Source organism: Xiphophorus couchianus, chromosome 18 (genome assembly GCF_001444195.1).
Source record: "Xiphophorus couchianus chromosome 18, X_couchianus-1.0, whole genome shotgun sequence".
In the NCBI taxonomy this organism is placed as follows: Eukaryota; Metazoa; Chordata; class Actinopteri; order Cyprinodontiformes; family Poeciliidae; genus Xiphophorus; species Xiphophorus couchianus.
The window spans coordinates 960,375-973,342 of NC_040245.1; the positions used below are offsets into that span (position 1 = coordinate 960,375).

Consider the following 12,968-nt stretch of genomic DNA (forward strand, 5'->3'; position numbering starts at 1 on the left):
GTTTGCAGCCAGTTTTGTTCTCCTGATCAGTGTTGGTCTTGTGTTCTTACCAGACTCATCTTGTTTCTTTAACTTTTGCAGAAACTGACTTTCAGTCTAAACTGTTTTTATTCCAGAGATGAATGAAAACCAACAGCAGAAAAACCATGAGAACCAGTCCATGTTACTCTGCAGTCTGTGCAGGTTTTCTCTTGGCCTGGTCCACTACTGCTCCAGCTGTTGCCACGGTAACGGGATCTGTTGGCTCGGCGGTGACCCCTTGAGGCTTGGCCGCAGCTCAGCGGCTCCCTGTTTGACTTGGAGCCGCAGCAGCCGGCCGGCCGTCCCGCTCTGGCGGCTCTTCAGGCCTGCAGGGCGAAGAGTCTCAGGAGCCTAAAGAGTCTCTTTCTTTCCTAAACACCAGATCACTGATTGGAGGCTCTTTGTGTGATGAAAACTAACTGACAGATGAAATTTAACTTTCTGTATCTCAGTAAAAAGTTATGTTAAAATTAGAAATACATTTTTTATCCTCATTGTTATTTTTTGTCTGGTTTGTGTAAGTTGATTTTATTACTATCATTATTTATTGTTGTATTTTTTCCTTTTGACAAATTTGCGTCGTGTGTAAATTTGCATACGATGTAAGCTAGCGAGCTAGCTAGCTAACTTTTTAGTGTCTATCCTGGGGTCCAGCACAAGGCAGCTAGCATCATGTTGGTTGGCAACAGAAGAAAGCCAAAACAAACGTCACTCAGCAAACTGGTAAAGTAAAACAGAGAGCTAGCTAGCAAAGGTATGTTAGCGGCTAAGTACCGTAGCCTAAAGTGCCTCCAGGCACAGAAAACTTTGAATATGTCTGTGTATGACTAAAACTTTTTCTAGAAAGGACAGAGTTGCAGTAATCAATACATTGTGAATGAGGAAAAGACTAAATTATTTCTCTTACGTAGACGGAAATATGCAGAGCAGGTTATGGATATGAGACTCTGATAACGAGGCGCTGAGGATGAATGGAGGGAATCGCTCAGGAACCGTCTGTTGTTAGAACAAAGTTACCAACATTTCATAATATAGATTTTGTGCCAATGAGAAAACTTCAGTTTTATTGTTTAATTTGATCAAGTTTGAGGCGAACCTGGATTTGACCTCATATTTGGTAAAAGTTGCCGGAGTTTTCACTCTGACAACAAAAACCCATTTAAATCAAGCTCAGCCCTGAGCCAACACTTCTGGAAATCATTAATCAGATACTCCTGCAGAAAAATGTTGGACTTGCAGTGATCTGTTATTTTCTGAATTAGCTTGTTTTTAAAAGCACCTTAAACCGAGTTTAGTTGTGAAGAAGATGCTTCTCTCCATCTTTGAGTTTAAGACGTTCAAGTTTTTCATCGTTCTTCTGGTTGCAGTTGCTCTGAGGTTAAATTATAATCTACAGAAACAGGAGGAAATGGCCTTTATTTCACACTTCACTGACCAGGGAGAACTCTGTCCAAACTATTATCACGCTTCAGTGGTGGCGCACGTTGACACACGATCCCAGTCAGCCAATCAGAGGCCAGGACCATGGTGACATCATCAGGTGCGTAAACCAGACGACGCGTTTTAACATGTTTTTGTTTGCTGGTTTCAAACCAAACTCCAAACAAATAAATTACCAAATGGTTTGAATAAAGAGAAACACTGTTAGCTTAAATCTTTCAATTTTATACGGAACAAAAAACAGTTTTTAGATTAATTCTGACTCTAATCGTTTATGAAACAGTGGACATTCCTGATCAAACTGGACAGAATTTTTATCATTTATATATCAGTAAATCATTCAATATACCATAACGTGAAAAAAAAAGTTTAATTAAATGTTTTAATAATTCATTCAATGTATTAAATATAATTAAAATACAAAATTATAACAGCCCATGCAGATAATGAATTAAATGTGGATTTAATTGATTTATAGTTCTGTTCCTGCAGCATCAACATGAAATAATTTTATCTGTTAAACTCACCAATCAAAGTGGAGGGGCGGGGCCGGGGACGGGAGTGGGGCCGGGGGCGGGGCTAACGCTGATCTGTTGAGCTAACCTAGCTTAGCTTGACTCGGTGAGAATCATGACAGCCGTTGAAATGGAAGATTTCCATGAGCTTTCCGGTGAGTTTTTGTGATATTTATGATTAACAAACATTATAGAAGCAGGATATTCAGTCACGTCTCGGATAAAGATGAAGAATTGATTTGATTGAATGCTACGAAGCTAAAGATGGTTTCCGGCTAAAGGGCGATTCCAATTTATAATCTAGTATAAAAACTAAAAACGGACTGAAGCCTGGACTAGAATATTTGACACCAAAAGCAGAATAATTCAGACCAGTTTGGGATTTTTGAAACATTTATCTGATTTGTGAAAATGTTCCTGCCGTCATTATGAGGCAGAAAAATGATCCAGGTTTGAAGAATCTCAGTGTTTTAGTTTTAGTTAAATGTTTGTAATGTGAGCCAGATAAAAAACTAAACAAAGTTGACTTGACTTTTTATTTAACTTTCACAAATCAAATAAAGCTTCCATAAATAATGAGTTAAATTACTATAAAATAACTCAAACTAGATGATGATGATGATGATGATGATGATGGGTCTCTGAGAAGCTGATCAGTGATTGGTTGCTTATGGTTTTCTCTGATTGATCCCTGCTTGTCGTTCTTCATGAACAGATGCAGCAGATTGTTAGCGCAGCAGCTGGTCGACCCGCCTCAGCCTCGGATCAGAACCGGGCCGGCCCGCTCCTCCCGGGGCTTTAATTGGCCCGGAGCTCGCCGCAGGCCGCCATTATGGAGGTAGAAAAGGCTCAGCAGCACGAGGCCGGCGGCTCACACACACACAGACTGATGGTGTGTGTGTGAAATCATGCATGCATGATGCAGTGTGTGTGTCAGGGGCAGTTCATGATTTGAGGGGGGTAGTTAATGTGTGCAGCTGCCTCCTGTGCAGAAGTCAGGCGTCGTCTTTAGATTATCTCTACAGGAGACAAACATGCTCAGGATTAACCAGCCAGGTCCACACACACACACACACACACACACACACACACACACACACACACACACCCTGACACACGCACACACACCTGACAGGTGTGTGTTGCTCTACAGCTGCACTGCAGATGTTAGCGCCTTCAGCTCCATTTTAAAGACGGTAAAACCTCCTGATCCTGGTCCTGGTCCTTCTGGTCCTGGTTCTCCTGGTCCTGGTCCTGATCCTGGTCCTGATCCTCCTGGTCCTGGTCCTTGTCCTCCTGGTCCTGGTTCTCCTGGTCCTGGTTCTCCTGGTCCTGGTCCTGATCCTGGTCCTGATCCTCCTGGTCCTGGTCCTGGTCCTGATCCTCCTGGTCCTGATCCTGATCCTCATCCTCATCCTGATCCTGGTCCTGATCCTCCTGGTCCTGATCCTGATCCTGATCCTGATCCTGGTCCTGATCCTCCTGGTCCTGGTCCTGGTCCTCCTGGTCCTGATCCTGGTCCTGATCCTGATCCTGATCCTGGTCCTGATCCTCCTGGTCCTGATCCTCCTGGTCCTGATCCTGGTCCTGATCCTCCTGGTCCTGGTCCTCCTGGTCCTGATCCTGGTCCTGGTCCTGGTCCTCCTGGTCCTGATCCTGGTCCTGGTCCTGGTCCTCCTGGTCCTGGTCCTGGTCCTCCTGGTCCTGATCCTGATGATGTTCTAGTGAATCTGTTTTGTTTTCTTTCTTTTCGTTTCTCCTTTTTAAATCAGAAAACAAGCTGATACTGAAAAAGCTTCATTTTTTAAATTCATCTTATATTTTATCACCTGATTTACATAATTTGCTTTAATATAAATTGTATGAGTTTATTTTACCTCTAGTTTCCTTAGCTTAGCTTAGTTTATGTTAGCTTAGCTTAGTTTATTTTAGCTTAGTTTATGTTAGCTTAGTTTATGTTAGCTTAGCTTAGTTTATGTTAGCTTTGCTTAGTTTCCGTAGCTTAGCTTAATCCTACCAGCTTAATCATAATGTAGCTTTTTATTTTAGCATTAAACAATCAAACTCTGAATATCAGCTCATGCTAACCTTTTTAATCATTGGTGTTACATTTTTATACAGATATATTTGAGCAGTTTTATGCTAAGCTAAGCTAATCACCTGCTCTATAAAACGTGTTTGTTAGTCTTCTCTCTGTTTCTCATGCGTGTTTCTGGTTTTTCCGTTCAGCAGCAGATGAGGCCTGTTTCCTCTAGGCGAGCTGGGAGTGGCCGACGCCGCCGACGTCCAGCGGCGAGGAGGCTGCTGGACGTCAGGGAGCCGCCGCTGTGGTCCAACAAATCCCCTCTGCCCGGCCCACCGTCATTAGGATCCCAGCGGGGAGGAAGGGCAGGAAGGGAGGCGGCGGGTTTAACATCTGCCCCGCTGAACCTGACTTAGACCACCAGGTAGCCCACCTGTAGCCGGCCGCCTCATTAGGCCTGAACTGCTGCCAGAACCAGAACCTTTACAGCTGACAGGCCGTCTACCAACAGACCAGTCAGAACCAGAACCAAAAATTACATGACACAATAAATGTGATTAAAAGTTCATCTCAGATTGAACCACATTCCCATAAAACACTGAAATAAACTGGCACAACTTCACTTCTATTTTATTCACATTGCCTGCATTTTTATTTGCACTATTTATTGTATTCAATTATAAATAGTTATTACTTTTATCCTGTTATTGGTCCTTTTAGATCATATTTTCTAAGGTTATTTTACATTTCATCCTTTTTTAAGTAGCAATCTTGCAGACAGAAAAGTTTTTCATTGTAGAAGGAAACTTGTTTCTACTTTGCACATGATAAACAAACGTTGAACTTGAACTAAACCATCTTTATTTATCCTGGGCAGAGGCGCCGTACAGGGGGGGAAATTATAACAATTCCCGGGGCCCCTGACCGACAGGGGGCCCTCCACTATCTTTCTTGTTTTTTTTTATACAAATAAAAATAAAATGGGGCCCTGTCAATTACAAAGTTAATCATGTAGTGTTTTCTAAAATTGCTTTTAGCAGTAAAAATTAAATGTTACCCCTCCCAGACCAAAAAGCACAAATCTATATTTGTCCTGAACCTCCTGGATCTGCAGGAAATGGTTCGTTCCTGCTTGATGGTGACGATGTTCAGCAGCAGTCAGTGGAAAACAAGAACGACTGTGGCTGTTATTATGCTGCTAAAGAAAGAGATAAAATCAGGTTTTCAAGAAAATAGAGAAATAGAGAGAGAAAAAGGTAAAAGTGTCAATTTATAACCCAGTTTTTCTCTGAGAGGTGAGTAGACTGTGTGAGATTATCAACATTTAGCATAGTTAGCTTAGCTACAGACTGTTTGCCTCCATTTTACTAACATTTAATGAATTAAGGAAAGAAATTATCAACATATTCATATATTTAACTTGAACCTTTTACCTCTTAACAACGGGTGAGTCAGTCAGCAGCAGCTCTGACCTCCTGACCCGTCCTCTCTCCTCTCCTAGTCAAATTAAAGCTGCACTAACTTTTATAAAAATATTTTTTTACATATTTGTTAAAACTGTCATTATGTTGTGACAATTTGGCATGAGAGATAATCTGTGAAAAATCTATTTCCTCTGCTTTCTCCCAGTTCTCTCTAGAAACAGCCAATCAGAGACAGGAGAGTTTTAGTGCTGTCAATCACCATCTCATGTGGCTGCTCATCCCTATGCTGTAGCTAGCTCAGCCTGTTATGAATGCTCAGTCCAGTTAGCATAGCTACCAATGACAGCAGATAAACATTTTTCCTGTAATGATAAGTTGATTTTCCACCATTAGCACATTTAGCAGCGAGTGAATGAGTTGATTGACAGCGCTAAGATCCTCCTCCTGGTTCTGATTGGTTGTTTTGGTCGGAACGTTGCTTTACTTTAGCTAGCAACAGCAGTTCAGGGAGCAGGTGGAGGAGATTGATTGTTTTCACGGATTATCTGACATGATGACAGTTTTAACAAATATGGAGAAAACATATTTTTTATTAAAGTTACAAACTGCAGCTTGAATAAAATGCAACTACATAGAATTTTATGAGACGTCTGGATGCTTCATGTATATTTTGCATGTTGCTTTTGACTGTTGCTGGTGGGGAAACATTTCAGTATCTAAAACTAATAGAAAAAATTTAAGCAAACTGTGTGTGGACAGTTGGATGGACGGTTGGATGTTAGATGGATGGATGGATGGATGGATGTTGGATGGATGGATGGATGGTTGGTTGGATGGATGGATGGATGGATGGTTGGTTGGATGGATGGATGTTGGATGGATGGATGGTTGGTTGGATGGATGGATGGATGGATGGATGTTGGATGGATGGATGGATGGTTGGTTGGATGGATGGATGGATGGATGGTTGGTTGGATGGATGGATGTTGGATGGATGGATGGTTGGTTGGATGGATGGATGGATGGATGGATGTTGGATGGATGGATGGATGGATGTTGGATGGATGGATGGATGGTTGGTTGGATGGATGGATGGATGGTTGGTTGGATGGATGTTGGATGGATGGATGGATGGATGGATGGATGGATGGATGGATGTTGGATGGATGAATGGATGGATGGATGTTGGATGGATGGATGGATGGATGGATGTTGGATGGATTAATGGATGGATGGATGGTTGGTTGGATGGATGGATGTTGGATGGATGGATGGATGGATGGATGGATGGATGGATGGTTGGTTGGATGGATGGATGGATGGTGGGTTGGTTTGGATGGGGATGGTTGGATGGATGGATGGATGGATGGATGGTTGGTGGATGGATGGATGATGGTTGGATGGATGGATGGAGGATGGATGGATGGCTGTTGGTGGCTGGCTGGATGGATGGATGGATGGATGGTTGGATGGTTGGTTGGATGGATGGATGGATGGTTGGTTGGATGGATGGTTGGATGGATGAATGGATGGATGTTGGATGGATGGTTGGTTGGATGGATGGATGGATGGTTGGTTGGATGGATGGATGGATGTTGGATGGATGGATGTTGGATGAATGGATGTTGGATGGATGGATGGATGGATGTTGGATGGATGGATGTTGGATGGATGGATGTTGGATGGATGGATGGATGGATGGATGGTTGGATGGATGGATGGATGGATGGTTGGTTGGATGGATGGATGGATGGTTGGTTGGATGGATGGATGGATGGTTGGTTGGATGGATGGATGGATGGTTGGTTGGATGGATGGATGGATGGATGGAGACCCTCCTGTCTCTCTGATCTGATCTTCATCGCTCCTCCACCTGATTAGTGCGTCGGGCTGCTGGGTGAATTAGATGCTAACTGTTGCAGTTTAACTGAGCTTCTCTCAGGTTTCAGGTTAACTCGCCTTGAAGGGAAAGTGACTGAATTCGGCTTTATGCACAATTTCTAAAATGTTTTATCCATAATCTCAGAATCTGAAGAAAACTTGATAAATCAAACTTTCAGTAATAAAAATGACCAGAAAAACCCGGAGCTGTTTGGTCGCAGATTAATTTCTCACATTTCCATCTGGACCGGCTGTCTGATCCGTTTCCTCGGCTTTTTGGGTTTTTAGGTTTGAAGCTATTTATGTTTACAATATTTAGCTTGTTAAATAGCATTCAGCTGGAGCTCAATATTTAGCTCAGTATTTAGTTTTAACTGGCGGATATAAATGAATCATCCTGTTAGTTTTGACTGAACTTCACATGTTGGGGTTTTAGGAGGCTACCTGTCCCCAGGTGAGTCTGACTCGGTTCGGCTCTTTCTGCGCGCTGATTGGACAAACCGGCACGTGCGTGACTGCGGGCGGTGACACCTGCTGCTGCGCGTGGGAGGAAACCTGCAGCTTTGCTCACACTGAACTCACATCACAGGCGGAAATTCACCCTCTCACCAAAACGTCCTCTCATCTTGCAGCTGTAGAACCAGAAGCTGGACCTGGACCTGGTTCTGGTTCGGCACTGAGGTTTTTCCCCGCCTCGCTTCCCGTCCCTGTTGTGCCTGGAGAGTCCGGCGCGCTTTACGCACAGCGCGGAGGAAACGCGGCGCGTCCAGGTCTGAATCTGACGGCGGTAAAGTTCTGCTGGGTTAATCGGTGGAGGAGAAGCTGAGTTTGTCTTCAGTTTGAGCAGCAGCTCGTTAAACTGAAGATCATCCAGCAGAAATCAGCTGTCAGAAAAATTAAAGACGAATTCAGATTCCAACCTGCAAAGTCTGAACGTTCAGTTTAAACCCAACATTTAAATGAAACCTTCCGAACTTTGCTTTTAAACGTTTAGTTATTATTTTAGAGATGATCTTTTGTTGAGAAGGTTTGTGCTGTTTTATGACATTATTGTGTAAATTCCGGGTAAATCTCTTTAAAAACAGTAAAATCTTAAAAGATGGTGCTGTTTTACTCACTTTAGGTTCAGGCTTTATTTAAAATCAATTTAAATTTATTTAAAACCTGTGCAGGATGGAAGAACTGCGTGACTTTCATCAGACTGTGGTAGCTAATGAGGTTCTTATTAGAATGGAGGAGGGAAGGAAGAAATTAGGAATCAAAGATCAGCAGCAGCCAAACTGCAAGATTTTCCCAGAAAATATCAGAAGGTTCTTGATATTTGAGCTTTAAATCGGTTGGTGGGTTCACCACCCGGAACCACCTGGAGCAGATTTTCTTTTCTCAGTGAAATGATGCAGAATGCAGTAAATTTGTCGGTTATTATTTCAGATATTTGCAGCGTTTCTGGTCTGGACTGCAGGAAATCCGGTTTGAATGTTTTTATGTGTAACGTGTTCTGAAGGTCTGCATGTCGAGGTTCTGAATGGCTCAATCTGAAGAGGACCACAGCATCATACTGCCACCGCCGGGTCACCTGCTCCACAGAGTCACGTAGAAAAAGTAAGTTATTTAATTTACATAGATGCTGATTCACTTCTGTAAAGCGAGTTCAGGGATCAGTGTTTCTGTAGTTCCTCTCTCTGCCTGTAGGGGTCAGTGTTTCTGTAGTTCCTCTCTCTGCCTGTAGGGGTCAGTGTTTCTGTAGTTCCTCTCTCTGCCTGTAGGGGTCAGTGTTTCTGTAGTTCCTCTCTCTGCCTGTAGGGGTCAGTGTTTCTGTAGTTCCTCTCTCTGCCTGTAGGGGTCAGTGTTTCTGTAGTTCCTCTCTCTGCCTGTAGGGGTCAGTGTTTCTGTAGTTCCTCTCTCTGCCTGTAGGGGTCAGTGTTTCTGTAGTTCCTCTCTCTGCCTGTAGGGGTCAGTGTTTCTGTAGTTCCTCTCTCTGCCTGTAGGGGTCAGTGTTTCTGTAGTTCCTCTCTCTGCCTGTAGGGGTCAGTGTTTCACCTTGAAAACTTCCTGCTGTTTAGGCTGAATGTGCTTGTAAGGAATAAATTAAACTTCTGTGGGGATTTCTTCTCAAGCTGTTCTTCTTCTTCTCTTCTTCATCACTTCTTTGGCAGCGTCATCATTGGTGTTTCCATGGAAACACTGGCCTCTATGTGGGAACATGAGCATGACCCCTCTGACCTCTGTGACCTCAATGAGAGCAGAAACATGTTGTCGTCTTTGTGGGGTAAGTCAAGCTAACGCTAATGTTCTGGACCTGACCCTGACCTGACCCCGCCCCCATCTGTAAATCAGCCAATCAGAGTGCAGCATGAGCAGGTTTTTATGTATTTATCAAACAGACAGATCCGTTCCATTCACTAATAATTAAAGATCATTTTCTTCGTCAGTCGGAGTTCGGTTGGTCGGATCCCAGCTGGATTCTCCTGACCGCCTCTTCTGACCAGAGGGGGCGCTGTTGTGAAGTCCAGGTCTATTTAAATCACTAAAACACATCCCCTGAGATCTCATGTTTTAAATGTTATTGAGATTCTTTATTCTGCCAGCAGGGGGCAGGGTTTCTGTAGTTAGATTAAACTGAAAACGTTTTATTATCTTACAGTAAAAATCAGATTTGAACGTTCAGCCAAACCCAACATGGTCAAATTATTAAAACCTGTTGACTTTAGAGGTTTCGTTTGACCATATGAAGGATTGTTTTTGATTATTACATCATTTCCTGTGTGTTTTTGTCAGAATCCAAATGTGCTTTCACTCCCCCTGCTGGTCTGATGTGGACACAGCAGCTTTCGCCTCACCTCCAGAGGAACAAACAGGTAAACAACACCTTTTCACTGTCCGGCTAACATCAATTATCATTCAGATTTGAGTTCTTATTCATTTTAACACCTGCAGTTAAACCAGAAAAGAGATCATAAATCGTCGTTATATAAACTCTGAGTGCAGATCGTTGAGGATCTGGACCAGTTTTCAGTTTGTTTCTGGGGCTCCTGATGCTTTTGGTGCTTCCAGCTGCAGGACACGCTGCTGCAGAGGGAGGAGGAGCTGGCCAGGCTGCAGGAGGAGAACAACAAGCTCAGAGGATTCCTCAGTTCCTCTTTCGTGACGAACCTGCAGGAAAAAGCGAAGGTGGGTGATTGGACTGAACCTGCAGTGATGAAGGATTTACTGAGGTTCAGATGTCTGATCTGGATGTGTTCTGCAGAACACATCGAGTTTGGACCGAGTTTCCTGAGGCTTTTAGTTTTGGGACAGTTAGGCTTTAAGGGTCAGTGTGTTCCAAAGGAAGAGCTGTGTGTGGTCAGCAATTTACAACTCCAGTCCTAAGCGTCAGTCTCCTGAAACGTTTAGATTGGAACCAGAACTCCATCATCTGCTCCACCTCCAGCTGCTGTGGTTCTGAGTCAAACCAACTTGTTCCCCTCCTGGCCTGTGGGGGCGCTGCACCAAAAACCTCTGAAGGAAACCACACAAAAACCTCTGAAGACGCTGAGAGCAACTTCCTTCTTCACCAGATGGAAACAAGATGGAGGCGTCAGATTTTAGCGGTTGGAGGATTTCTCTTTAGTCTTTGGCTGAAAACCAGGAGCCATTTCTGCTGCTAGCGCTAGGCTAACACATTAGCTTTGGTTGTATTTACCCAGAATGCCCTGTGCTGTAGTCCACTTCCTACTATTGGAGCGGTCTCTGGTCCGCTTGGCGTTCACATTCAAACCGAACCCACACTGAGGTTTGGAGGACCAGAGGTCAGAGGTCAGAGGTTGATTAGCGTTCACCCCTCACCAACTGGACCAGACTTTGATTTCCCAAAGAAACCTTAGAAAGAGATTCCCTTCTTCTGAACTTCCTGAGAAATGTAAATAGAGATATTTAGAGCACAGAAGGATGAAGATAATTTATATAGACCCGTTAGCCTAGCAGTCATGTTTTAGAGCTGAGAGACATGAATGCTACCTGAATCTGTCTCATCTGTTCTGCACCACAGAAACTGACAGCAGACAGGAGGAACCTGAAGAGAAACCAGAGCAGCTTCCATCATGAACCCTCCGAGGTCAGAGGTCGTCCGTTCTCCAAGCAAATCACCAAGAGAGTCTGCAGAAACCTGACTCCTGAGTTCTGCTCTGAGTCCTCTGCCGGGTCAGCCTCTCCAGAACCAAACCTGGATCTCTGGGTGCTGCGAATGTTGGGCCTGAAGGACCAGAACACCATTGACATGTCCAGCGAATCAGAGTCCAGCTTAAGGGATCTGGTGTACGGCGACGCCTTCGGTTCCCCGGTGTCCACACCATCCTCCATACACAGCTACCGCCAAACCGCCGCAGGGGAGACGGACCACCCGTCTCTCTGCGCCTTTCCTGCCGGGCCAGCACCAACCTGCTCCGGACCTGTAGGAGCCTTGCCTGGCTCTGCGCTGACGGAGATCTGCTCCACCAGAGGCGTCCAGCCGCTGGAGTCCAGCTGGACTCCAACCGAGCCACTCTGCTTCACCTCCAGGTCGTCTTCCTGCACAGTTCTGAACAAATCTCAGGCGCCCTCTGGTGGCTGCAGCGCTTCGTCATCGCAGTCGCTTCACAAACCGACAGATTTGGCTTTCAGCATGTCCCTCAGTCCGTCCAGCAGCGTGAAGACACACAGCTTCCCCCAGGGACAGGCCTTCATCAGGAAGGACACGGGGGGCCGGTGGAACTTCACCTGGGTTCCTCGACAGGAACCGTAACCGACACGAAGGAACCGTAACCAACACGAAGGAACCGTAACCGACCCGAAGGAACCGTAACCAACACGAAGGAACCGTAACCGACCCGAAGGAACCGTAACCAACACGAAGGAACCGTAACCGACCCGAAGGTTCCCCCTGCAGTAAGAGACACCTGCTGTCTATAAAGTTACTCAATTAAAACCTAACAGCAATAATTTTGATTATTTAGTTTTTACAAAAGTAAAAAATGGGGATTAATTTTTCACCGTGGTAATCAATTTATAAATGTCAGATTCAAACTAAAATATATGACAGTTTAATTATCTCCAATGTTTAGAAAGTAAATATTTAGTTCCCACCCAAATATTTAGTGAGCAAACAAACTATTTAGCTCAAAACTAAATATTTAGTTCTTAGCTAGATAAACATTTAGTTACCTCAGAGTTAGCTAAAAATGTCATTTACAAACTTGCTCACCTCATAGTTAAATGTTTAGTTAATCTGCAAATTCAATTCCAGATAAGTGGAAGTAGACTATCAAAATAAAAGTTGGGTCTTCAGAAATTTGGCTTGAACCAAATTTGGCTAAATATTTAGCTTGCAAAAAAATTTTTTTTTCTTGTAACAAGATATTTGGCTTGCTAACTAAATATTTAGTTAACGGTGACATTTATAAACTTATGAATAAAATGGTGAAAATATGACTGAAAAATTAAACCCCCCCTTTTTTCATAAGCGCCTAAATAACTGAAATTACTTTTGACAGTGTAGTTTTATAAAATGTGCTCAATACAGCTCTAACTGTTTTCTGTTTTTATAAGTTGATCTGTTCTGGTGACTGAACGTTTAATGTAATTTATATCCTGCTTGGTAAACTTTTATTCTGGCCAAGAATCAAAACAAAAATCCAACAAGATCCTGAG

General features: G+C 43.6%; 1 protein-coding gene across 2 annotated transcripts; it reads left to right on the forward strand.

Annotated features, from left to right (window-relative positions):
• Positions 1-8,500: 8,500 nt before the first annotated feature.
• Positions 8,501-12,663, forward strand: gmnc (geminin coiled-coil domain containing). Of its 2 annotated transcripts, XM_028045323.1 has the most exons (5): positions 8,501-8,906; positions 9,461-9,573; positions 10,083-10,162; positions 10,359-10,475; positions 11,332-12,663. In XM_028045323.1, the coding sequence occupies exons 2-5, from the start codon at positions 9,480-9,482 to the stop codon at positions 12,061-12,063; spliced, it is 1,023 nt and encodes a 340-aa protein (XP_027901124.1). In that variant the 5' UTR covers positions 8,501-8,906; positions 9,461-9,479; the 3' UTR covers positions 12,064-12,663. The 2 variants fall into 2 exon arrangements, with proteins under 2 accessions (XP_027901124.1, XP_027901125.1); XM_028045324.1 differs by lacking the exon at positions 8,501-8,906 and having other exon boundaries at positions 8,972-9,573.
• Positions 12,664-12,968: the final 305 nt, after the last annotated feature.

What these genes read in the sequence shown, in the direction of transcription:
- gmnc (XM_028045323.1), top strand. Translation starts at nt 9,480, where the DNA reads ATGGAAACACTGGCCTCTATGTGGGAACATGAGCATGACCCCTCTGAC. An exon ending in CATGTTGTCGTCTTTGTGGG is followed by an intron (nt 9,574 to 10,082) that starts GTAAGTCAAGCT and finishes TGTTTTTGTCAG; the next exon opens with AATCCAAATGTGCTTTCACT. An exon ending in ACCTGCAGGAAAAAGCGAAG is followed by an intron (nt 10,476 to 11,331) that starts GTGGGTGATTGG and finishes TCTGCACCACAG; the next exon opens with AAACTGACAGCAGACAGGAG.